Source organism: Cherax quadricarinatus, chromosome 6 (genome assembly GCF_038502225.1).
Source record: "Cherax quadricarinatus isolate ZL_2023a chromosome 6, ASM3850222v1, whole genome shotgun sequence".
In the NCBI taxonomy this organism is placed as follows: Eukaryota; Metazoa; Arthropoda; class Malacostraca; order Decapoda; family Parastacidae; genus Cherax; species Cherax quadricarinatus.
Genome location: NC_091297.1, coordinates 20727312 through 20752243, shown reverse-complemented (window position 1 = coordinate 20752243; position 24932 = coordinate 20727312). Strand labels below are relative to the sequence as shown.

General features: G+C 43.9%; 1 protein-coding gene across 3 annotated transcripts in view; it reads left to right on the top strand.

Moving 5' to 3' along the window:
- Positions 1-343: 343 nt before the first annotated feature.
- Positions 344-24932, top strand: part of LOC128692541 (transmembrane protein 8B) — a 296349-nt gene continuing 271760 nt past the window's right edge. The window contains exons 1-2 of one of the 3 annotated variants that reach the window (XM_070080854.1): positions 344-497; positions 24400-24714. In XM_070080854.1, the coding sequence (XP_069936955.1) occupies positions 24576-24714 (139 nt within the window). In that variant the 5' untranslated portion in view covers positions 344-497; positions 24400-24575. Of the gene's footprint in view, positions 498-24399; positions 24715-24932 lie in introns of those variants that run through there. The other 2 variants (XM_070080860.1, XM_070080865.1) reach the window with 2 other exon arrangements.

Sequence of the window (24932 nt, the reverse complement as noted above, 5' to 3'; positions counted from 1 at the left end):
TTGATGAGCACAGAGTTCCACGAGTCTGGGTCTGGGGCAGAGCGCATGGGCTTGTCATTAATTGCCTCTTCAAAGTCTTGTGGAGTTAGAATAATATCCGAGATTTTTGGGATGACCAAATTTTGAGTTTCGTTCATAAAGAATTCATTTGGGTTGTGGACCCCTAGTCTGGACAGTGGCTTGCTCAACACTGAGTCATACTGGGACTTTAGTATCTCACTCATTTCTTGTTTATCATCTGTGTATATCCCATCCCGTGGAAATAAACTATGGTCCCGATAACGCACGAACTTATCTTATGATCTTATCTAACGTGGTCATTGGCAAGCAGATAACCAAATGAGCGCAGTGTAATGGTAAACCAACCCAAAATTACTTAACGAGGTTTGAGCTACTAACACTTCAGGAATAATGCACACCTGGTTCGAAAGCAACTTTATCGGTCTCCATGTGTAAAAAGTACATTACAGCTTGAACGATCCAGAGAAGAGCTACAGGTAAGTCTAAATATATTTGTACTTGATCAAATTATGATGGTATAAATACCGACAAGTTGATGAATATGACACATGTGCAACACTTAAATGGGAAGATGCTCTTTACCACTCTCTCATCTACCCTTACCTCACATATGGTATTTGTGCATGGGGCTCAACCACAGCAAATCACCTTAAACTTTTAATAACTCAACAAAAAGCTGCAGTGCAACTGATTACCAACTCCTGCACTAGACAGCACACTACACCGCTTTTCAAGAGCGGGAGACTCTCAGGTAAAATATATGGACCATGCTTTTTGTAACAGAGATAGAAAAATCAGAGAGTGTGCCTCCCAGGAGCTGGTGTTGGTGATATAGCCAGTAGGTTGGACAATATTATGTCAGGTAATGGGAACAAGTCTATTATCCGTCTTAGTGCTGGTGGAAATGACATTGGGAAGGGCAGAAGACAGGAGCTACTGGATAAGTACAGGTCAGCCATAGAAGTAGTCAGGTCTAAGGGAGGGATCCCAATCATATGTAGCATCTTGCCTAGAAGGGGAGTGAGCAATGAATGGATGTCTATGGCAATTGGTATAAATTGCTGGCTAGACAGGTACTGCAAGGAACTTGCAATCCCATTCATTGATAACCGGGACAAATTCTATGGCAAACATGATATGTATGCAAGGGGTGGGGTTCATCTCTCTGGGGCTGGAGTGGTTGCATTAGCCAATTCGATTGAGGGGGGTAATTGATGACTTGTGTAGGACTTTAAACTGATAAATTATAGAGGTATGGGTGTTTGTGGGAAACAATCAGGCTGAAATATTATTGTTGGAAAGAGCAGATATCATTAGGATACCTCAGGGATATGTTTAAAAGACAATATTCAAAATAAAGTTCCTAGTGAGACCCGTAAGGAAACACTATGACATATTTATTAGAAAACGTTTCGGTCCTGGGACCTTGATCACTTCTAACATACAGAGATAGAAAGACATTATATATATAGGCGGAGAGTGAGGTGTGAGTGATGCACGGTGACCTGAAGAATGTCATGTTGGGATGAGGACGGGTAGACAGTGAAATCATGTGACTCCTGTGTTGTTGGGTTGGTGGTGCTTAAGTATCATGAATGCCAATGTTTTTGAAATTTTGTAGTTTCCAATGTTACGTTCTATAGTGTCGGTGACGGCGATTAGTGAGGCTTCTAGGCACCGTCGGCGTCTGAGGTCTGGTTCGGTGAGAACGAGTTGTGCCTGGAATGAGGCACAACTCGTTCTCACCGAACCAGACCTCAGACGCCGACGGATGGACATAGGACATAGGACAGCACTGGTTTGGTAATAGAGTTGTGGATGAGTGGAACAAACTCGTGAGTGCCATCATAGAAGCTAAGACCTTGTGTAGTTTCAAAAATAGGTTGGATAAATACATGAGCGGGTGTGGGTGGGTGTGAGTTGGACCTGACTAGCTTGTGCTACCAGTTCTGGTGCCGTACTCCTTCCTTAAGTGGAAGTGACCTGACTAGGTGGTCACTGCTCTAAGCTGGGGGTGGCATGGATCTGCTTCGCATGGATCAGTAGGCCTGTTGCAATGCTCCTTTTTTCTTATAAGAACATAAGAAAGAAGGAACACAGCAGCAGGCCTGTTGGCCCATATTAGGCAGGTCCTTCACAATCCATCCCACTAACAAAACATTTGCCCAACCCAATTTTCAATGCTACCCAAGAAATAAGCTTTGATAATTCTATTTACCCATGGCCAGCAGTAACAGCCTGGTTGATCAGACCCTGATCCACCATGAGGCCTGGTCTCAGACCGGGCCGCGGGGGTGTTGATCCCCGAAACCCTCTCCAGGTAAACTCCAGGTAAACCCATGTGCAAGTCCCGCTCAAATCCAACCCCTCTCACTCACATATTCATCCAACCTAAATTTGAAACTACCCAACGTTTTAGCCTCGATAACCCAACTAGGTAGACTGTTCCACTCATCAGCTACCCTATTTCCAAACCAATACTTTCCTGTATCCTTTCGAAATCTAAACTTGTCTAATTTGAATCCATTACTGCGGATTCTCTCTTGGAGAGATATCCTCAAGACCTTATTAACATCCCCTTTATTAATACCCATCTTCCACTTATACACTTCTATCATGTCTCCCCTCATTCTTCGTCTAACAAGTGAATGTAATTTAAGGGTCTTCAATCTTTCTTCATAAGGAAGATTTCTAATGCTGTGTATTAATTTAGTCATTCTACGCTGAATGTTTTCTAAAGAATTTATGTTCTTATTTTCTAACTTGCTTAATATATAAAACAGCTACACTTATTATTGGCCTACTACACCCACAGAACATTATACTCAAATATTAACCATTCCCTCAAATTACTCCTTGATAACTACGGTAGAACAAACAGGTATAACACAAGGTACAAATCACTCTTCGATATCCTTCATATGTCCATCTTTCTCCATGCAAAAATGCTGTGCACATAAAGGGCCCGAAGATCTGGAATTCATTGCCAGAACACACTAAAGGGCCCCTGGTGCCTGCAAATCAATATAAGACCCTACTTAGAAATTCAAATTTAAATGTTATTTCTCTATAAAGCTTACAATGTGTGGTTTACATATAAAACAATAATTACAAAGAAGGCCACTAGCATGCCTAGGAATTTCGGGCAGACTAATAATAATTCTTACTCTATATTACAAATTACAAATCACCTCATCACCCAAAACTAACCAGACAAACACTTTACTGCTTAATGCCTACCAGTTACTCAAAAGTTACTAAAAAAACTCCTAAATAATTTAAGACTGTTTAACTGTTTGATCATTTACTTCAAACATAAAATTCTTTCAACTTCATTGTTTTAAATTGTGCTAAATTGTAATACTGGTTTTTTATAAACTATATCAAAACTGTAATTATTCTCTACTGAGCTTACTAAAGCCATATAGCATAAACTAGTTGGATATGGATATGGTGACGTGTACTTAGCTCTGTGAAGACCTGTTTGTGGGCTCTCTACGGATTGAAGCAAGATACCCTCCATCGAGCAACTTTACCAACAGCTTAAGGAAGAATTGAGGATGGCGAAGATGGAGGTTCGGCGACTGACCGATGAAAACAAGAAGATTCGTGTAGTCCTCCTGTTTTGAGTCCTCAGGTCAAGAAGGGAAACTGGTCATTGGCTGGACAGCAGGGAACGAAGCTGACGATCAAGAAGACGAATGGAAAGGTAGAAACGATGAGGAAGAAAGAGACTGCCGTGGAAACTGTTGTGGAAACATCTAATACATTCTCAGTGCTACCCGACGAATGTGAGTCGACTACTGGGAAAGTCACGACGAATGTGAGTCGACTACTGGGAAAGTCACGACGAACGATGCCAAGGAAGGTAAGAATATTGTTGTTGCTGGGGATAGCCAAGTTAGGTATATGGATGAACATCAAAATGGTATACAATACCGACAGGTTGGTAGGTAAGACACATAGGCAACAGTTAGGCAACTTTATTCCGAAACTGTGTAGGCGAAACATTTCGGAATAAAGTTGCCTAACTGTTGCCTATGTGTCTTAGGTATATGGATAGGGCTTTCTGCTTGAAGGACAGGAGTAGGAGACAGAGGGTTTGCTTTCTTGGGGCTGGGATGGAGGATACTGTTAGCTGTCTGGATGACATCATGAGAGGTAATGGGAGCAATCCTATAATCTGTCTCAGTGCTGGAGGCAACGATGTTGGCAGATGTAGGACTGAAGACCTGATTAGCAGGTATAGGTCAGCAATAGAAATAATTAGGAGAAAGGGTGGGAACCCTGTCATATGTGGTATTTTGCCAAGGAGAGGAGTTGGAAATGAATGGTTGTCCAGGGCAATTGGTGTCAATTGCTGGCTGGACAAATACTGTAAGGAAAATGTGGTAACATTCATTGACAACTGGGACCTCTTCTATGGCAGAAATGACATGTATGCCAGGGATGGGGTTCACTTATCTAGGTCTGGGGTGGGGGCACTGGCAACTGCAGTGGAGGGAGCTGTTAGGACTTTAAACTAGGAATAGTTAGTGGTATGGGTTTTGGCAGGAAAACAGTGAAGTCCCAGTGTAGTAATATTATAAGTTCTAGGGGAACTAGTAATAAGCAGAACGAGGTAGATATTGAAAAGCCAGTGACACTGGGTGATAAGGACAGTAATAGGTTTAGTAGAAAAACAGAAATGAGCAGGAAGGGTAAAGAGAAAGGAGAGTCTTTCAATGTTTATTATGTTAATAGCCATAGTGCTAGGAATAAGATGGACGAGTTGAGATTAGTTGCTAGTGCAGGTAACATTGATGTATTTGCCTTAACTGAGACGTGGTTTAATTCAAAAAGTCGGGACATGCCTGCGGAATGTCACAGTCAGGGTTTTAAACTGTTCCAAGTAGATAGAAGTATCGGGAAGGGGGGTGGGGTGGCATTGTATGTCCGAAATCGCTTGAACTGTTGCATAAAAACGGGTATTAAGTCTGAAGTAACACATACAGAGTCTGTTTGGATAGAATTTTCAGAGGGGCATGAAAAACTGATTTTAAGAGTGATATACCGTCCCCCAAACTTAGATAGGGACCAAGGGAGACTACTACGGGAGGAAATTGTTAAGGCCACAAGGCACGATAATGTAGTAATTCTAGGAGACTTTAACTTTAGTCATATTGATTGGAATTTCTTGACTGGGAATTTAGAATCATACGACTTCTTAGAAGTAGTTCAGGATTGTTTTTTGAAGCAGTTTGTGACAGAACCTACAAAGGGAAATAACCTGCTTGACTTAGTTCTGGCAAACAATGAATCCCTCGTTAATAATTTAGAAATTTCAGAGGAACTGGGTGCTAGCGACCACAAATCAATTACATTTAGCATTGAATGGAAGTACGATAGTAGCGATAACTCAGTAACAGTCCCAAATTTTCGCTTAGCAGATTACGATGGGCTTAGAGAACACTTATCATCTGTTGACTGGGGTAACGAAGAGAGCTATCAATATGACAATTTTCTGAACACTATACATGCTGCTCAAAGAACGTTTATCCCATATAAAGAAATTAGATCAAATAAAAATGACCCAAAATGGATGATTAATAGGCTGAAATATCTACTAGGGCATAAGAAAGGAATTTATAGGCGTATCAAAAGAGGTGAGGGTCATCTTATGAATCAGTATATTGGCATTAAGAGGGACATTAAAAAGGGGATAAGAAAAGCTGAAAGGGACTATGAAATTAAAGTTGCTAGGGATTCTAAAACTAACCCAAAAAGTTTTTTCCAGGTCTATAGAACAAAAGTTAGAGATAAGATAGGTCCCCTTAAAAATAACTATGGGCATTTTACTGGCAAAGAGAATGAAATGTGCTCGATTTTAAATAATTATTTTCTCTCGGTTTTTACACAGGAAGACACTAACAATATTCCAGTAATTAATTTTTATAGTAGGCTAGAAGTAGATAAATTATGTTGTTAGGTAAGACACATATGCAACAGTTAGGTATCTTTATTATGAAACGTTTCGCCTACACAGTAGGCTTCTTCATTGTTCCATACTATGGAACAATGCTTTTCTCCAGACTGAGGGACTGACCACCTCAAAACTTTAAGGGTGATGGACTGATTACATCGTCTTCAAGTATCTTCTGCTTCTATCAACTTTTCTGTACTTGACTGAAGAAGCCTACTGTGTAGGCGAAACGTTTCATAATAAAGATACCTAACTGTTGCATATGTGTCTTACCTAACAACCTGTCGGTATTTTATACCATTTTAATAGATAAATTATGTAACATCACAGTCACTAGTGAAATGGTTGTGAAGCAGATAGACAGACTGAAGCAAAATAAGTCGCCGGGTCTTGATGAGGTTTTTCAAGGGTTCTTAAGGAATGCAAAATGGAACTCTGTGAACCATTAACTAATATTTTTAATTTATCTCTTCAAACAGGTGTAGTGTCTGATATGTGGAAGATGGCTAATGTAATTCCTATTTTTAAAACAGGGAACAAGTCGTTACTGTCAAATTACCTCCCAATAAGCCTGACCGAGTTCATTACCTTTGTAAATTGTGAGTTCATTACCTTTGTAAATTGTGAGTTCATTACCTTTGTAAATTGTGAGTTCATTACCTCTGTAACTTGCTCAGCTATCAAAACTTTGGAGTCCAGTCCCTGGACCAATTATGTACCTCTGTAATCTTTTGACTGGTAGGTAAGATGTTCAATCTTTTGACTACCGCCCACAGGATGGGTATGGGGTGCATAATAAACATATTAAACTAAAATAAGCCTGACCTCAATTGTAGGCAAATTACTAGTCAATTATAGCTGAGATTATAAGAAGCCATCTCGATAAGCATAGCTTGGTTAATGATACTCAGCATGGATTCACAAGAGGCCGGTCTTGTCTAACTAATTTATTAACTTTCTTCAGTAAAGCTTTTGAGGCTGTTGACAACGATAAAGAATTTGATATTGTTTACTTAGATTTTAGTAAGGCTTTCGATAGAGTTCCGCACCAAAGACTGTTAAAGAAAGTGGCAGCTCATGGCATTGGGGGAAGGGTGCTATCGTGGATCGAATCATGGCTCACAGACAGGAAGCAGTGTCCATAAATGGGGTTAAATGCGAGTGGGGATCAGTAACAAGTGGCGTTCCACAGGCCCGTTGTAGTTGAAGAATTGAGACACTTATGCAACACATGGGAATCTTTATTGAAGAAACGTTTCGCCACACAGTGGCTTCATCAGTCCAATACAAAGTAGAAATGGGTAAGGAGAGTAGAAGTATGAGGTAATCAGTCCCTCAACCTGGATTCGATGTGTTCAGTCCATCACTCTTGTAGAAAGTGCAGCATAGGGCCAGAGAGGTGGCTTATATACTGCGGTGAGAAGAGTTGAAGCAGGAGGAGGCGGGATCTTAGTGGGACCTGCCACTAATGTAAGTAGGTCATCGTCCAAAGGTTTGGGCAAGCGTTGAAGTCTTTGTACCAAGATTCCATGATGTTGCAGTGTCTGACAGATGTGATGAATGGTTTTGAAAACCGACAAGTTGAAGAATTGAGACACTTATGCAACACATGGGAATCTTTATTGAAGAAACGTTTCGCCACACAGTGGCTTCATCAGTCCAATACAAAGTAGAAATGGGTAAGGAGAGTAGAAGTATGAGGTAATCAGTCCCTCAACCTGGATTCGATGTGTTCAGTCCATCACTCTTGTAGAAAGTGCAGCATAGGGCCAGAGAGGTGGCTTATATACTGCGGTGAGAAGAGTTGAAGCAGGAGGAGGCGGGATCTTAGTGGGACCTGCCACTAATGTAAGTAGGTCATCGTCCAAAGGTTTGGGCAAGCGTTGAAGTCTTTGTACCAAGATTCCATGATGTTGCAGTGTCTGACAGATGTGATGAATGGTTTTGAAAACCGACAAGTTGAAGAATTGAGACACTTATGCAACACATGGGAATCTTTATTGAAGAAACGTTTCGCCACACAGTGGCTTCATCAGTCCAATACAAAGTAGAAATGGGTAAGGAGAGTAGAAGTATGAGGTAATCAGTCCCTCAACCTGGATTCGATGTGTTCAGTCCATCACTCTTGTAGAAAGTGCAGCATAGGGCCAGAGAGGTGGCTTATATACTGCGGTGAGAAGAGTTGAAGCAGGAGGAGGCGGGATCTTAGTGGGACCTGCCACTAATGTAAGTAGGTCATCGTCCAAAGGTTTGGGCAAGCGTTGAAGTCTTTGTACCAAGATTCCATGATGTTGCAGTGTCTGACAGATGTGATGAATGGTTTTGAAAACCGACAAGTTGAAGAATTGAGACACTTATGCAACACATGGGAATCTTTATTGAAGAAACGTTTCGCCACACAGTGGCTTCATCAGTCCAATACAAAGTAGAAATGGGTAAGGAGAGTAGAAGTATGAGGTAATCAGTCCCTCAACCTGGATTCGATGTGTTCAGTCCATCACTCTTGTAGAAAGTGCAGCATAGGGCCAGAGAGGTGGCTTATATACTGCGGTGAGAAGAGTTGAAGCAGGAGGAGGCGGGATCTTAGTGGGACCTGCCACTAATGTAAGTAGGTCATCGTCCAAAGGTTTGGGCAAGCGTTGAAGTCTTTGTACCAAGATTCCATGATGTTGCAGTGTCTGACAGATGTGATGAATGGTTTTGAAAACCGACAAGTTGAAGAATTGAGACACTTATGCAACACATGGGAATCTTTATTGAAGAAACGTTTCGCCACACAGTGGCTTCATCAGTCCAATACAAAGTAGAAATGGGTAAGGAGAGTAGAAGTATGAGGTAATCAGTCCCTCAACCTGGATTCGATGTGTTCAGTCCATCACTCTTGTAGAAAGTGCAGCATAGGGCCAGAGAGGTGGCTTATATACTGCGGTGAGAAGAGTTGAAGCAGGAGGAGGCGGGATCTTAGTGGGACCTGCCACTAATGTAAGTAGGTCATCGTCCAAAGGTTTGGGCAAGCGTTGAAGTCTTTGTACCAAGATTCCATGATGTTGCAGTGTCTGACAGATGTGATGAATGGTTTTGAAAACCGACAAGTTGAAGAATTGAGACACTTATGCAACACATGGGAATCTTTATTGAAGAAACGTTTCGCCACACAGTGGCTTCATCAGTCCAATACAAAGTAGAAATGGGTAAGGAGAGTAGAAGTATGAGGTAATCAGTCCCTCAACCTGGATTCGATGTGTTCAGTCCATCACTCTTGTAGAAAGTGCAGCATAGGGCCAGAGAGGTGGCTTATATACTGCGGTGAGAAGAGTTGAAGCAGGAGGAGGCGGGATCTTAGTGGGACCTGCCACTAATGTAAGTAGGTCATCGTCCAAAGGTTTGGGCAAGCGTTGAAGTCTTTGTACCAAGATTCCATGATGTTGCAGTGTCTGACAGATGTGATGAATGGTTTTGAAAACCGACAAGTTGAAGAATTGAGACACTTATGCAACACATGGGAATCTTTATTGAAGAAACGTTTCGCCACACAGTGGCTTCATCAGTCCAATACAAAGTAGAAATGGGTAAGGAGAGTAGAAGTATGAGGTAATCAGTCCCTCAACCTGGATTCGATGTGTTCAGTCCATCACTCTTGTAGAAAGTGCAGCATAGGGCCAGAGAGGTGGCTTATATACTGCGGTGAGAAGAGTTGAAGCAGGAGGAGGCGGGATCTTAGTGGGACCTGCCACTAATGTAAGTAGGTCATCGTCCAAAGGTTTGGGCAAGCGTTGAAGTCTTTGTACCAAGATTCCATGATGTTGCAGTGTCTGACAGATGTGATGAATGGTTTTGAAAACCGACAAGTTGAAGAATTGAGACACTTATGCAACACATGGGAATCTTTATTGAAGAAACGTTTCGCCACACAGTGGCTTCATCAGTCCAATACAAAGTAGAAATGGGTAAGGAGAGTAGAAGTATGAGGTAATCAGTCCCTCAACCTGGATTCGATGTGTTCAGTCCATCACTCTTGTAGAAAGTGCAGCATAGGGCCAGAGAGGTGGCTTATATACTGCGGTGAGAAGAGTTGAAGCAGGAGGAGGCGGGATCTTAGTGGGACCTGCCACTAATGTAAGTAGGTCATCGTCCAAAGGTTTGGGCAAGCGTTGAAGTCTTTGTACCAAGATTCCATGATGTTGCAGTGTCTGACAGATGTGATGAATGGTTTTGAAAACCGACAAGTTGAAGAATTGAGACACTTATGCAACACATGGGAATCTTTATTGAAGAAACGTTTCGCCACACAGTGGCTTCATCAGTCCAATACAAAGTAGAAATGGGTAAGGAGAGTAGAAGTATGAGGTAATCAGTCCCTCAACCTGGATTCGATGTGTTCAGTCCATCACTCTTGTAGAAAGTGCAGCATAGGGCCAGAGAGGTGGCTTATATACTGCGGTGAGAAGAGTTGAAGCAGGAGGAGGCGGGATCTTAGTGGGACCTGCCACTAATGTAAGTAGGTCATCGTCCAAAGGTTTGGGCAAGCGTTGAAGGCTTATATACTGCGGTGAGAAGAGTTGAAGCAGGAGGAGTTTCGCAGTGGGATCTTAGTGGGACCTGATTACCTCATACTTCTACTCTCCTTACCCATTTCTACTTTGCATTGGACTGATGAAGCCACTGTGTGGCGAAACGTTTCTTCAATAAAGATTCCCATGTGTTGCATAAGTGTCTCAATTCTTCAACTTGTCGGTTTTCAAAACCATTCATCACATCTGTCAGACACTGCAACATCATGGAATCTTGGTACAAAGACTTCAACGCTTGCCCAAACCTTTGGACGATGACCTACTTACATTAGTGGCAGGTCCCACTAAGATCCCGCCTCCTCCTGCTTCAACTCTTCTCACCGCAGTATATAAGCCACCTCTCTGGCCCTATGCTGCACTTTCTACAAGAGTGATGGACTGAACACATCGAATCCAGGTTGAGGGACTGATTACCTCATACTTCTACTCTCCTTACCCATTTCTACTTTGTATTGGACTGATGAAGCCACTGTGTGGCGAAACGTTTCTTCAATAAAGATTCCCATGTGTTGCATAAGTGTCTCAATTCTTCAACTTGTCGGTTTTCAAAACCATTCATCACATCTGTCAGACACTGCAACATCATGGAATCTTGGTACAAAGACTTCAACGCTTGCCCAAACCTTTGGACGATGACCTACTTACATTAGTGGCAGGTCCCACTAAGATCCCGCCTCCTCCTGCTTCAACTCTTCTCACCGCAGTATATAAGCCACCTCTCTGGCCCTATGCTGCACTTTCTACAAGAGTGATGGACTGAACACATCGAATCCAGGTTGAGGGACTGATTACCTCATACTTCTACTCTCCTTACCCATTTCTACTTTGTATTGGACTGATGAAGCCACTGTGTGGCGAAACGTTTCTTCAATAAAGATTCCCATGTGTTGCATAAGTGTCTCAATTCTTCAACTTGTCGGTTTTCAAAACCATTCATCACATCTGTCAGACACTGCAACATCATGGAATCTTGGTACAAAGACTTCAACGCTTGCCCAAACCTTTGGACGATGACCTACTTACATTAGTGGCAGGTCCCACTAAGATCCCGCCTCCTCCTGCTTCAACTCTTCTCACCGCAGTATATAAGCCACCTCTCTGGCCCTATGCTGCACTTTCTACAAGAGTGATGGACTGAACACATCGAATCCAGGTTGAGGGACTGATTACCTCATACTTCTACTCTCCTTACCCATTTCTACTTTGTATTGGACTGATGAAGCCACTGTGTGGCGAAACGTTTCTTCAATAAAGATTCCCATGTGTTGCATAAGTGTCTCAATTCTTCAACTTGTCGGTTTTCAAAACCATTCATCACATCTGTCAGACACTGCAACATCATGGAATCTTGGTACAAAGACTTCAACGCTTGCCCAAACCTTTGGACGATGACCTACTTACATTAGTGGCAGGTCCCACTAAGATCCCGCCTCCTCCTGCTTCAACTCTTCTCACCGCAGTATATAAGCCACCTCTCTGGCCCTATGCTGCACTTTCTACAAGAGTGATGGACTGAACACATCGAATCCAGGTTGAGGGACTGATTACCTCATACTTCTACTCTCCTTACCCATTTCTACTTTGTATTGGACTGATGAAGCCACTGTGTGGCGAAACGTTTCTTCAATAAAGATTCCCATGTGTTGCATAAGTGTCTCAATTCTTCAACTTGTCGGTTTTCAAAACCATTCATCACATCTGTCAGACACTGCAACATCATGGAATCTTGGTACAAAGACTTCAACGCTTGCCCAAACCTTTGGACGATGACCTACTTACATTAGTGGCAGGTCCCACTAAGATCCCGCCTCCTCCTGCTTCAACTCTTCTCACCGCAGTATATAAGCCACCTCTCTGGCCCTATGCTGCACTTTCTACAAGAGTGATGGACTGAACACATCGAATCCAGGTTGAGGGACTGATTACCTCATACTTCTACTCTCCTTACCCATTTCTACTTTGTATTGGACTGATGAAGCCACTGTGTGGCGAAACGTTTCTTCAATAAAGATTCCCATGTGTTGCATAAGTGTCTCAATTCTTCAACTTGTCGGTTTTCAAAACCATTCATCACAAGAGAGCAGTGCCTAAGCGTACGTAATAAGGCAAATAGATTACTGGGATTTATATCAAGAAGTGTAACCAACAGAAGTCCAGAGGTCATACTGCAGCTTTATACATCATTAGTAAGGCCTCACCTAGATTATACAGCTCATTTCTGGTCTCCATATTACAGAATGGACATAAATTCGTTAGAAAACATTCAGTGTAGGATGACTAAATTAATACATAGCATTAGAAATTTTCCTTATGAAGAAAGATTAAAGACTCTTAAATTACATTCACTTGTTAGACGAAGAATGAGGGAAGACATGATCGAAGTGTATAAGTGGAAAATAGGTATTAATAAAGGGGATATTAATAAGGTCTTGAGGATATCTCTCCAAGAGAGAACCCGCAGTAATGGATTTAAATTAGATAAGTTTAGATTTAGAAAGGACATAGGAAAGTATTGGGTTGGAAATAGGGTAGTTGATGAGTGGAACAGTCTACCTAGTTGGGTTATTGAGGCTAGGACTTTGGGTAGTTTCAAACTTAGGTTGGATAAGTACATGAGTGGGAGGGGTTGGATTTAAGTGGGACTTTCACATCAGAGCTTATTTCTTGGGTAGCATTAAAATTGGGTTGGTCAAATGCTTGTTAGTGGGATGAATTGTAAAGGACCTGCCTAGCATGGGCCAACAGGCCTGCTGCAGTGTTCCTCCTTTCTTATGTTCTTATGTTCTCATGTTCTTTCTTATCCTCTTATGTTCTTATGTATTGAAGATTGAGACACTTATGCAGCATATGGGAATCTTTATTCAGGAAACGTTTCGCCACACAGTGGCTTCATCAGTCCAATACAAAGAGGAAGGTGTAAGGAGAGGAGGAGAATGAGGTAATCAGTCCCTCAACCTGGAGTCGATGTGTTCAGTCCATCAATCTTGTAGAATGTACAGCATAGGGCCGTAGACGTGGCTTATGTACTGTAGTGAGGTGAGGTGAAGCAGGTGGAGGCGGGGTCATAGTGGTACCATCCACTAGTCGAAGTAGGTCTTCGTCCAAAGGTTGAACAAGTGTTGAAGAATTCTTTGTAACAAGCTCCCATGATGCTGCAGTGTCTGACAGTTGTGATGAATGGTTTGAAAAACCGACAAGTTGAAGATTGAGACACTTATGCAGCATATGGGAATCTTTATTCAGGAAACGTTTCGCCACACAGTGGCTTCATCAGTCCAATACAAAGAGGAAGGTGTAAGGAGAGGAGGAGAATGAGGTAATCAGTCCCTCAACCTGGAGTCGATGTGTTCAGTCCATCAATCTTGTAGAATGTACAGCATAGGAACGAACGAACGAACGAAAGTTCAGGTAAGATCCCAAATGGGATGAGCGGGGAAGACGGGACAGACGAAGAACAGTGCTGGAGAGGAGTGTTCTTAGTCGTAGAAATAGAGCCAGGGCTTAACCCAGCAGCGAGGCGATCGTGGGACAGATATTGAGAAGAGAAATTCAGGCTCTTCTGTTGGGACTCCGGTGGGGCGAGCGGGAAGGAAGGGACATGCGACGTTTAGAGCTAGAGAGGAGTGTAGAAGTGAGCCATGTCTTAACCCAAAGGGTAAGGCGAACGTGGATCAGAGAATGGTACCTGTCATAGAAGGTACCTCTCGGAGAATCCAAGGTTATTTGTAAATAGGGTTAGGAGCAGGATCATGCAAGGAGTAGAAAAGGTTGTGTTGGTTTGTGGGTCTGCGAATGTCTTCGTCAAGGAGAGAGGTCCAGTAGTCATGTCGTGTCACGAGTTTGTCAATCTGTCTGTCACTGAGCGTCTTCCAGTACAGATTCAGCGCAGGGATGTCTAACTGGGCATGTAGAGACTCGCATGTGGCGAAGTCCTCCCATCTAACATCAAGCACCCAGCGCAGCGCCTTGTTCTGGACACGCTGCAGTTTAAGTAAGTTTGTTTTTGCTGCAAGAGAGAGGGCTAGAGGAGAGTAAGTTATCAGAGGACGTATAAGGGATTTGTAGAGGTGTAGTTTGGTGCGTTGAGAGGCATGTTTCAGCTTGTAGAGGCCCGCAAGGGCCTTACTAGCTATTGCATGCCTTGAGTGAATGTGTCCGTGTAAGCGTAGAAGGTAGTCAAGATTAACGCCAAGGACAGTGACAGATTGTGTCATGGGGATGTAAGTGCGGGTGTCAGCTGTTCTGAGCTCGACAGGTAATGGAGGATCACGTTTTCTGTAGTTAAAATATGTAATGCTGGATTTAGCTGCATTGGTTTTGATCCTCCATTTTTGTTCCCAGATGGCTTTCCTGTCGACCTCATTTTGTGTTTTGTGTGTGAGTGTATCTATATTGGCATGAGTGATAAGTTGTGTAATGTCGTCTGCATAGGCTAGTGTGATGGAGTTTTGGTATACAGGTGTTGGAATGTCGTTAGTGTATAAAATGTAGAGGGTAGGGGAGAGGACAGATCCCTGGGGTACTCCAGCATTTAGTGTGAAGTAGTCAGAGTAACAGCCTTGGAATTTGATTCTCATGGTTCGGCCGTCTAGGAAGTTGCAGAGGAGTTTACGAGTAGTGAGAGGCAGGTTAAAGTTGGTACAGCATAGGGCCGTAGACGTGGTGAGGTGAAGCAGGTGGAGGCGGGGTCATAGTGGTACCATCCACTAGTCGAAGTAGGTCTTCGTCCAAAGGTTGAACAAGTGTTGAAGAATTCTTTGTAACAAGATCCCATGATGCTGCAGTGTCTGACAGTTGTGATGAATGGTTTGAGAAACCGACAAGTTGAAGAGTGAGACACTTATGCAGCATATGGGAATCTTTATTCAGGAAACGTTTCGCCACACAGTGGCTTCATCAGTCCAATACAAAGAGGAAGGTGTGCAAGAAAGGTATAAAATACCGACAATATGAAAGTTAAGACACATGTGCAACATCTGGATATCTTTATTGTAGACGTTTCGCCATCCGGTGGCTTTATCAATACAGATTCCAGGACATAATAGGAAGACAGTAGAACTATATACAAAAGATGAGGTAATCAGTCCCTCGGCCTTGGAGTTAGTGTTCACAGCATCGTGGTGGAGGAGAATCTGGCGATTATATAGGCGTCAGTGGATAGGGACGGGCAGCAGACGAGGGCAGTCACTGGTAGGCGGGATTCCCCAGTGGAAGTCCATCAATCTTGAATAGAATACTCTATTCAATATTCTATTCAAGATTTATGGACTGAACACATCGACTCAAGGTTGAGGGACTGATTACCTCATTCTCCTCCTGTTCTTCAAGCTTCTCCTACGTATGGACTGATGAAGCCACTGTGTGGCGAAACGTTTCCTCAATAAAGATACCCAAGAGTTGCACATGTGTCTAATTTATCACCAAATTGTTACACACCTTTGTAAAAACATGTATCATGATAAAATAAACTTATGTTTACCTGCAGAGGTTTTCGGGGGTCAACGCCCCCGCGGCTCGGTCTGAGACCAGGCCTCATGGTGGATCAGGTTCTGATCAACCAGGCTGTTACTGCTGGCCTCACGCAAACTGACGTACGAACCACAGCCCGGTTGGTCAGGTACTGACTCTAGGTGCCTGTCCAGTGCCTTCTTGGACAGCCAGGGGGCTATTGGTAATCCCCCTTATGTATGCTGGGAGGCAGTTGAACAGTCTTGGGCCCCCGACACTTATTGTGTTGTTTCTCAGTGTACTCGGGGCGCCCCTGCTTTTCATCGGGGGACTGTTACATCTGCCGAGTCTTTTGCTTCCATATGGAGTGATTTTCGTGTGCAGGTTTGATACCAATCCCTCCAAGACCTTCCAAGCGTATTTTATCATGTATCTCTCTCGTCTGCATTCCATGGAATACAGATCAAGGACCTTCAACCGTTCCCAGTAATTAAGGTGCCTTATCGCACTTATGTGTGCCATGAAAGTTCTTTGTACACTCTCCAAGTCTGCAATGTCTCCAGCCTTGAAGGGGGCCGTTAGTGTACAGCAGTATTCCAGCCTAGAGAGCACAAGCGATTTGAAGAGGATCATCATGGGCTTGGCGTCCCTAGTTTTAAGGGTTCTCATTATCCATCCTATCATTTTCCTAGCAGATGTGGTAGATACATTGTTGATAAATTAGACACATGTGCAACTCTTGGTTATCTTTATTGAGGAAACGTTTCGCCACACAGTGGCTTCATCAGTCCATACGTAGGAGAAACTTGAAGAACAGGAGGAGAATGAGGTAATCAGTCTCTCAACCTTGAGTCGATGTGTTCAGTCCATCAATCTTGAATAGAATACGGCATATGAGTGGAGAAGCAGCTTATAAACCGTATGGCAGGAGAGGTGCAGCAGTCATAGGTGGTGTCACATTTGTTCAATGTGGAAGTAGGTCGTGCCCAAGAATTAGGCAAGCGAAGAATTCCACATTGAACAAATGTGACACCACCTATGACTGCTGCACCTCTCCTGCCATACGGTTTATAAGCTCCTTCTCCGCACGTATGCCGTATTCTATTCACGATTGATGGACTGAACACATCGACTCAAGGTTGAGGGACTGATTACCTCATTCTCCTCCTGTTCTTCAAGTTTCTCCTACGTATGGACTGATGAAGCCACTGTGTGGCGAAACGTTTCCTCAATAAAGATACCCAAGAGTTGCACATGTGTCTAATTTATCAACATGTCGGTTCTCTGAACCATTCATCTACAGATACATTGTTGTGGCCTTTGAAGGCGAGATCCTCTGACATTATCACTCCCAGGTCCTTCACATTTCTTTTTCGCTCTATTGTATGGTTAGAATTTGTCGTTTACCCTGATACACTTGCACACGAAAATCACTCACTACGAAAGCAAAAGACTTGGCAGACGATGCAACATCCCCCCAATGAAAAGCAGGGGTGTCACTAGCACGTTAAGAGACCATACAATAAGTGTCAGGGGTCCGAGACTGTTCAACTGCCTCCCAGCACACATAAGGGGGATTACCAACAGACCCCTGGCAGTCTTCAAGCTGGCACTGGACAAGCACCTAAAGTCAGTTCCTGATCAGCAGGGCTGTGGCTCGTACGTTGGTTTGCGTGCAGCCAGCAGCAACAGCCTGGTTGATCAGGCTCTGATCCACCAGGAGGCCTGGTCACAGACCGGGCCGCGGGGGCGTTGCCCCCCGGAACTCTCTCCAGGTAATACATATTGTTGTTAGTACATAACATGCCTATGCTCCTGGGGGACAAGATTGAGGACCCTAATGAAATAAGTTAGACAGTCCTCGATGACGCACTGACTTTCTTGGGTTATCCTGGGTGGCTAACCCTCCGGGGTTAAAAATCCGAACGAAATCTTATCTTATCTTGATCACACTCAAGCATGTAATGACACAAGGTGTGACAATTGTTCATCTGGCGAAATTTACATTTACTTATGTTTACATTACATTTAGTTATGCTTACATAACATTTAGTTATGCTTACATAACTGCTGTCCCTGTTCACCCATCAGTAAAATGGGTACCACAGTGTTAGTGGACTGGTGTGGGTCGCATCCTGGAACAAAATTGACTTAATTTGCCCGAAATGCTTTGCATAACAAGACTCAACTTGTTAAATATACAAGACATACACTCTTATTATTGTGCCTACTACATATACAGAACATTAAACTCCACTGTAAACCCTCCCCTAAAACTACTCCTTGACAGTTACAACAGAATGCACAGTCACAATACAACCTGGAGTTTACCTGGAGAGAGTTCCGGGGGTCAACGCCCCCGCGGCCCGGTCTGTGACCAGGCCTCCTGGTGGATCAGAGCCTGATCAACCAGGCTGTTGCTGCTGGCTGCACGCAAACCAACGTACGAGCCACAGCCCTGCTGATCAGGAACTGACTTTAGGTGCTTGTCCAGTGCCAGCTTGAAGACTGCCAGGGGTCTGTTGGTAATCCCCCTTATGTGTGCTGGGAGGCAGATGAACAGTCTCGGGCCCCTGACACTTATTGTATGGTCTCTTAACGTGCTAGTGACACCCCTGCTTTTCATTGGGGGGATGGTGCATCGTCTGCCAAGTCTTTTGCTTTCGTAGTGAGTGATTTTCGTGTGCAAGTTCGGTACTAGTCCCTCTAGGATTTTCCAGGTGTATATAATCATGTATCTCTCCCTCCTGCGTTCCAGGGAATACAGGTTTAGGAACCTCAAGCGCTCCCAGTAATTGAGGTGTTTTATCTCCGTTATGCGCGCCGTGAAAGTTCTCTGTACATTTTCTAGGTCGGCAATTTCACCCGCCTTGAAAGGTGCTGTTAGTGCGCAGCAATACTCCAGCCTAGATAGAACAAGTGACCTGAAGAGTGTCATCATGGGCTTGGCCTCCCTAGTTTTGAAGGTTCTCATTATCCATCCTGTCATTTTTCTAGCAGATGCGATTGATACAATGTTATGGTCCTTGAAGGTGAAATCCTCCGACATGATCACTCCCAGGTCTTTGACGTTGGTGTTTCGCTCTATTTTGTGGCCAGAATTTGTTTTGTACTCTGATGAAGATTTAATTTCTTTGTGTTTACCATATCTGAGTAATTGAAATTTCTCATCGTTGAACTTCATATTGTTTTCTGCAGCCAACTGAAAGATTTGGTTGATGTCCGCCTGGAGCCTTGCAGTGTCTGCAATGGAAGACACTGTCATGCAGATTCGGGTGTCATCTGCAAAGGAAGACACGGTGCTGTGGCTGACATCCTTGTCTATGTCGGATATGAGGATGAGGAACAAGATGGGAGCGAGTACTGTGCCTTGTGGAACAGAGCTTTTCACCGTAGCTGCCTCGGACTTTACTCTGTTGACGACTACTCTCTGTGTTCTGTTAGTGAGGAAATTATAGATCCATCGACCGACTTTTCCTGTTATTCCTTTAGCACGCATTTTGTGCGCTATTACGCCATGGTCACACTTGTCGAAGGCTTTTGCAAAGTCTGTATATATTACATCTGCATTCTTTTTATCTTCTAGTGCATTTAGGACCTTGTCGTAGTGATCCAATAGTTGAGACAGACAGGAGCGACCTGCTCTAAACCCATGTTGCCCTGGGTTGTGTAACTGATGGGTTTCTAGATGGGTGGTGATCTTGCTTCTTAGGACCCTTTCAAAGATTTTTATGATATGGGATGTTAGTGCTATCGGTCTGTAGTTCTTTGCTGTTGCTTTACTGCCCCCTTTGTGGAGTGGGGCTATGTCTGTTGTTTTTAGTAACTGTGGGACGACCCCCGTGTCCATGCTCCCTCTCCATAGGATGGAAAAGGCTCGTGATAGGGGCTTCTTGCAGTTCTTGATGAACACAGAGTTCCATGAGTCTGGCCCTGGGGCAGAGTGCATGGGCATGTCATTTATCGCCTGTTCGAAGTCATTTGGCGTCAGGATAACATCGGATAGGCTTGTGTTAATCAAATTTTGTGGCTCTCTCATAAAAAATTCATTTTGATCTTCGACTCTCAGTCTGGTTAGCGGCTTGCTAAAAACTGAGTCATATTGGGACTTGAGTAGCTCACTCATTTCCTTGCTGTCATCCGTGTAGGACCCATCTTGTTTAAGTAGGGGCCCAATACTGGACGTTGTTCTCGATTTTGATTTGGCATAGGAGAAGAAATACTTTGGGTTTCTTTCGATTTCATTTATGGTTTTTAGTTCTTCCCGCGATTCCTGACTCCTAAAGGATTCTTTTAGCTTAAGTTCGATGCTTGCTATTTCTCTGACCAGTGTCTCCCTAAGCATTTCAGATATATTGACCTCTTTTAGCCGCTCTGTTTTTCTTTTCCGTCGCCTGTAAAGGGAGCGCCTGTCTCTTTCTATTTTACATCTATTCCTCCTTTTTCTTAGAGGAATAAGCCTTGTGCATACATCGAGTGCCACCAAGTTAATCTGTTCTAGGCATAAGTTGGGGTCTGTGTTGCTTAGTATATCTTCCCAGCTTATATCGTTTAGGACTTGGTTTACTTGGTCCCACTTTATGTTTTTGTTATTGAAGTTGAATTTATTGAATGCTCCCTCATGACTAATCTCATTATGTCGGTCTGGGGCTCCGCGCATACATGCCTGAACCTCAATTATGTTGTGATCTGAGTATATTGTTTTTGATATGGTGAAGATGAGGTCTAGTGTATTCTCCAGTTTAGTAGGCTCTATTATTTGCTGGTTTAAATTGAATTTTGTGCAGAGATTTAAAAGCTCGTGTGAGTGTGAGTTTTCATCAGAGCTGCCTCCTGGTGTTATTACTGCAACAATATTATTTGCTATATTCCTCCATTTTAGGTGCCTTAAGTTGAAATCCCCCAGGAGCAAGATGTTGGGTGCAGGAGCTGGAAGATTTTCCACACAGTGGTCAATTTTTAACAGCTGTTCCTGGAATTGCTGGGATGTTGCATCCGGAGGCTTGTAGACTACCACAATGACTAGGTTTTGGTTCTCGACCTTTACTGCTAAAACTTCCACTACATCATTTGAGGCATTAAGCAGTTCTGTGCAAACAAGTGACTCTGCAATGTACAGGCCAACCCCCCCCCCCCCCTTTTGCCTGTTCACTCTGTCACATCTGTATAGGTTGTAACCTGGGATCCATATTTCGTTGTCCAAGTGATCCTTTATGTGGGTCTCAGTGAAAGCCGCGAACATTGCCTTTGCCTCTGCAAGCAGTCCACGGATGAAAGGTATTTTGTTGTTTGTTGCTGGCTTTAGACCCTGTATATTTGCAAAGAAAAATGTCATCGGACTGGTGGTACTGTTGGTACTGGGGGGGGGGATTTTTTCCTGCATTAGTATCTGTATCTGTTGGTTTGGAGTGAAGGCCATCGACTGTGGTTCCACTCCAGAAATGACTGGATTTGGTGTACGATTTCTGCCATTTCCTGCCAGTTTTTTTTTTCCTTCCTGGCACTAAAAAACCTCTCCCTCTTGAGTGGCTGTGGCTACCCAGGTTTTCCCATGGCCTGGATGTTTTGTATCTTTTTGTCCCCTTTAGATGGTGTGCCTGGCAATTTAAGTTATTGCACAGTCTTTCCTGTACCGAAGAGGTACACATTTCAGGGTGAAAAAGCTTACAGGAAGGGAGTTTGCATTTTCCTGTTGTCATATGGGCACGGCATTTTCTAGGGTGGTCATAGTTGCACGTCCCGTCTGTTTTTCCAGATTTCCCATGTCTGCAGATACCAAGTGCATAGTATGTGCACAGGCTTGGTTTCCGTTTGCCTTGGGTTTCTGTGACTGTATTCCCTGTTGGTGCATGTTTACCTGTCTTATTCCTATCCTCCCTAGCACCAACAATGGAGCTCCCACCAGTTGTTTTTGGTAATATATCCTCACTATTGCTAGTGGAGTCCTCTTGTTTGCTATTTCCTGTGGTATTTCTAGTTTGCAATATTGGTTTTATCTTATCTTTGACTACACTTGTTTCCCCACTACGGCTCCTGTCCCCTATGAGGTCATTTATATGTATTCCTTCCTGCGTATAATTCCCGACTACCTGGACAAAATCTCCAGCTTCACCATTACTGTCTCCCAGGACAGCACCTCCAGCTTCACTATTACTGTCTCCCAGGACAGCACCTCCAGCTTCACCATTACTGTCTCCCAGGACAGCACCTCCAGCTTCACCATTACTGTCTCCCAGGACAGCACCTTCAGCTTCACCATTACTGTCTCCCAGGACAGCACCTCCAGCTTCACCATTACTGTCTCCCAGGACAGCACCTCCAGCTTCACCATTACTGTCTCCCAGGACAGCACCTCCAGCTTCACCATTACTGTCTCCCAGGACAGCACCTCCCGCCTGCGTTCCAGGGAGTACAAGTTGAGGAACTTCAAACGTTCCAAGTAACTGAGGTGTTTTATCTCAGTTATGTGTACCGTGAAGGTTCTCTGGCCCGGTGGCCTGGTGGCTAAAGCTCCCGCTTCACACACGCAGGGCCCGGGTTCGAATCCCGGCGAGTGGAAACATTTCGACACGTTTCCTTACACCTGTTGTCCTGTTCACCTAGCAGCAAATAGGTACCTGGGTGTTAGTTGACTGGTGTGGGTCGCATCCTGGGGGACAAGATTGAGGACCCCAATGGAAATAAATTAGACAGTCCTCGATGCCGCACTGGCTTTCTTGGGTTATCCTGGGTGGCTAACCCTCCGGGGTTAAAAATCCGAACGAAATCTTATCTTATATGCACCTTGAAAGGTGCATATGTATAAATTACCCAGGATACCCCAGAGAAGTTAGACAAAGTGACTTATTTCCATTAGGGTCCTCCACTTCTACCAAAATAAATATACCCAGTGGCCTGCTGGATAAGTTCTCGCTTCACACGGTGAGTTCCGGGTTCGATTCCCAGCGAGGGTAAAAACATTGGATGTGTTTCCTCACACCGGTTGTCTATGTTCACCCATCAGCATAAAATGGGTACCTGAGTGTTAGTGGACTGGTGTGGGTCGCATCCTGGGACAAAATGCTCTGCATAACAAGGGGCTTTCTATATAGTAGTATGTCACGTATGGTCTGTATACCTTGTACTTGTGGTATAAACCTTGGTAATAAATACCGACAAGTTTGTGATGGCAAACTTCCTTTCCTCGACGTTCTACTGTGCAGATCTCCCGACAGTGACAAACTTCTCTTCAAAGTGTATAGAAAACCTACCAACAAGGACGATCTTATACACTTTTATTCACACCAAGACACCCGCACTAAGAGAGGAGTCCTCATTGGCTTCTTCTTGAGAGCTCTTCGCATCTCCAGCCCTTGTTTTCTAGAAGAAGAATGCACTTACATAACACAAGCCTTTACACGTCTTCAGTTCCCATCTTTCTTCATCCGAGATTGCAGACTTAAGGCACAAGCTATCCTCAACAAACCGCCCATGGAACAGCCCCCTAAGCAGTTCATAGTACTTCCATGTGGCGATGTTGCCACGAATACTCACCGGGCACTTGCTGTGAGTAACATCAACGTTTCCACCATAAACACATCATCTATCAAAGACCTCACTACGAAACGCAGCCCCACACCTCTAACTTCTACAGTAGGCGTCTACACTATCCCCTGTGGGTTCTGTCCCAAGAAATATGTAGGCGAGACAGGCAGAGATCTTGCAGTCCGCCTGAATGAGCATCGAAATGCCTCTAACAGAGACGATGTAAGGTACGCCTGTGTCCTCCAGAGACTCCACGGGGCATTTGATGAACTGGAACGAGGCACAACTCGTTCTCACCGAACCAGACCTCAGACGCCGACGGTGCCTTGAAGCCTCACTAATCGCCGTCACCGACACTATAGAACGCAACACTGGAAACTACAAAATTTCAAAAACATTGGCATACATGATACTTAAGCAGCACCAACCCAACAACACAGGAGTCACATGATTTCATCGTCTACCCGTCCTCATCACAACATGACATTCCTCAGGTCATGAGTCACTCGCACCTCACTCTCCGCCTATAATGTCTATCTACCTCTATATGTTAGAAGTGATCAAGGTCCCAGGACCGAAACGTTTTCTAATAAATATGTCATAGTGTTTGCTTACGTGTCTTTCTAAACCAGCTTGTCGGTATTTATTACCAAGGTTTATACCAAATAAATAAATAAATCGGTAGGTGGTGATGGTGATGCAACTTCTGAGAAATACTTTTAACAAGAGCCTGGCAGGCTGGAGTGACATAGATGTTTGTTGAGTGTTGCATGTACCAGACATTGTGGTTCATGATAGAATAATGACAAAAAGACCTCCATATGTCTTGTTTATTTTGCGCTCGTGTTATGTTAGTTGTTTCTTTGTTGACAGGTGGTGGGAGGAAGACGAGCAACAACACCAGCTGTAGCAGCCGATGAAGTGTTGTGCAAGATGCAACACTGCTAGCAACACACTCACCACCACTGCTCAGTAATGTGGTGGTGTTGTTGCTATTACTGTGACATAAGCAGCTACCAACCTCCCTATAGCACCTTATAGGCGAGGTGATGGTGTGTAGAGTGTGGCTGGGGCCAGGGGTGGCCCTGACACTGGCCCGGGCACTGACCCTGGCACTGACCCTGGCACTGACCCTGGCACTGGCACACCACACACTGTCTGCTGACACTCACCACCTCAGGGATGAAGGTAACTCGGAATTTCATAGGTTGTTTCCTAGACAAAACTCAAAGTGAAACACTGCATGAGAAGAATTTGTTCGGATTTTTAACCCCGATTGGTTAGCCACCCAGGATAAACCAAGTGCATTATCGAGGGCTGTCTGTCCAGTCTTGTTCCCCAGGATGCAGCCCACACCAGTCCACTAACACCCAGGTACCTACTTGCTAGGTGAACGGGGACAGTAG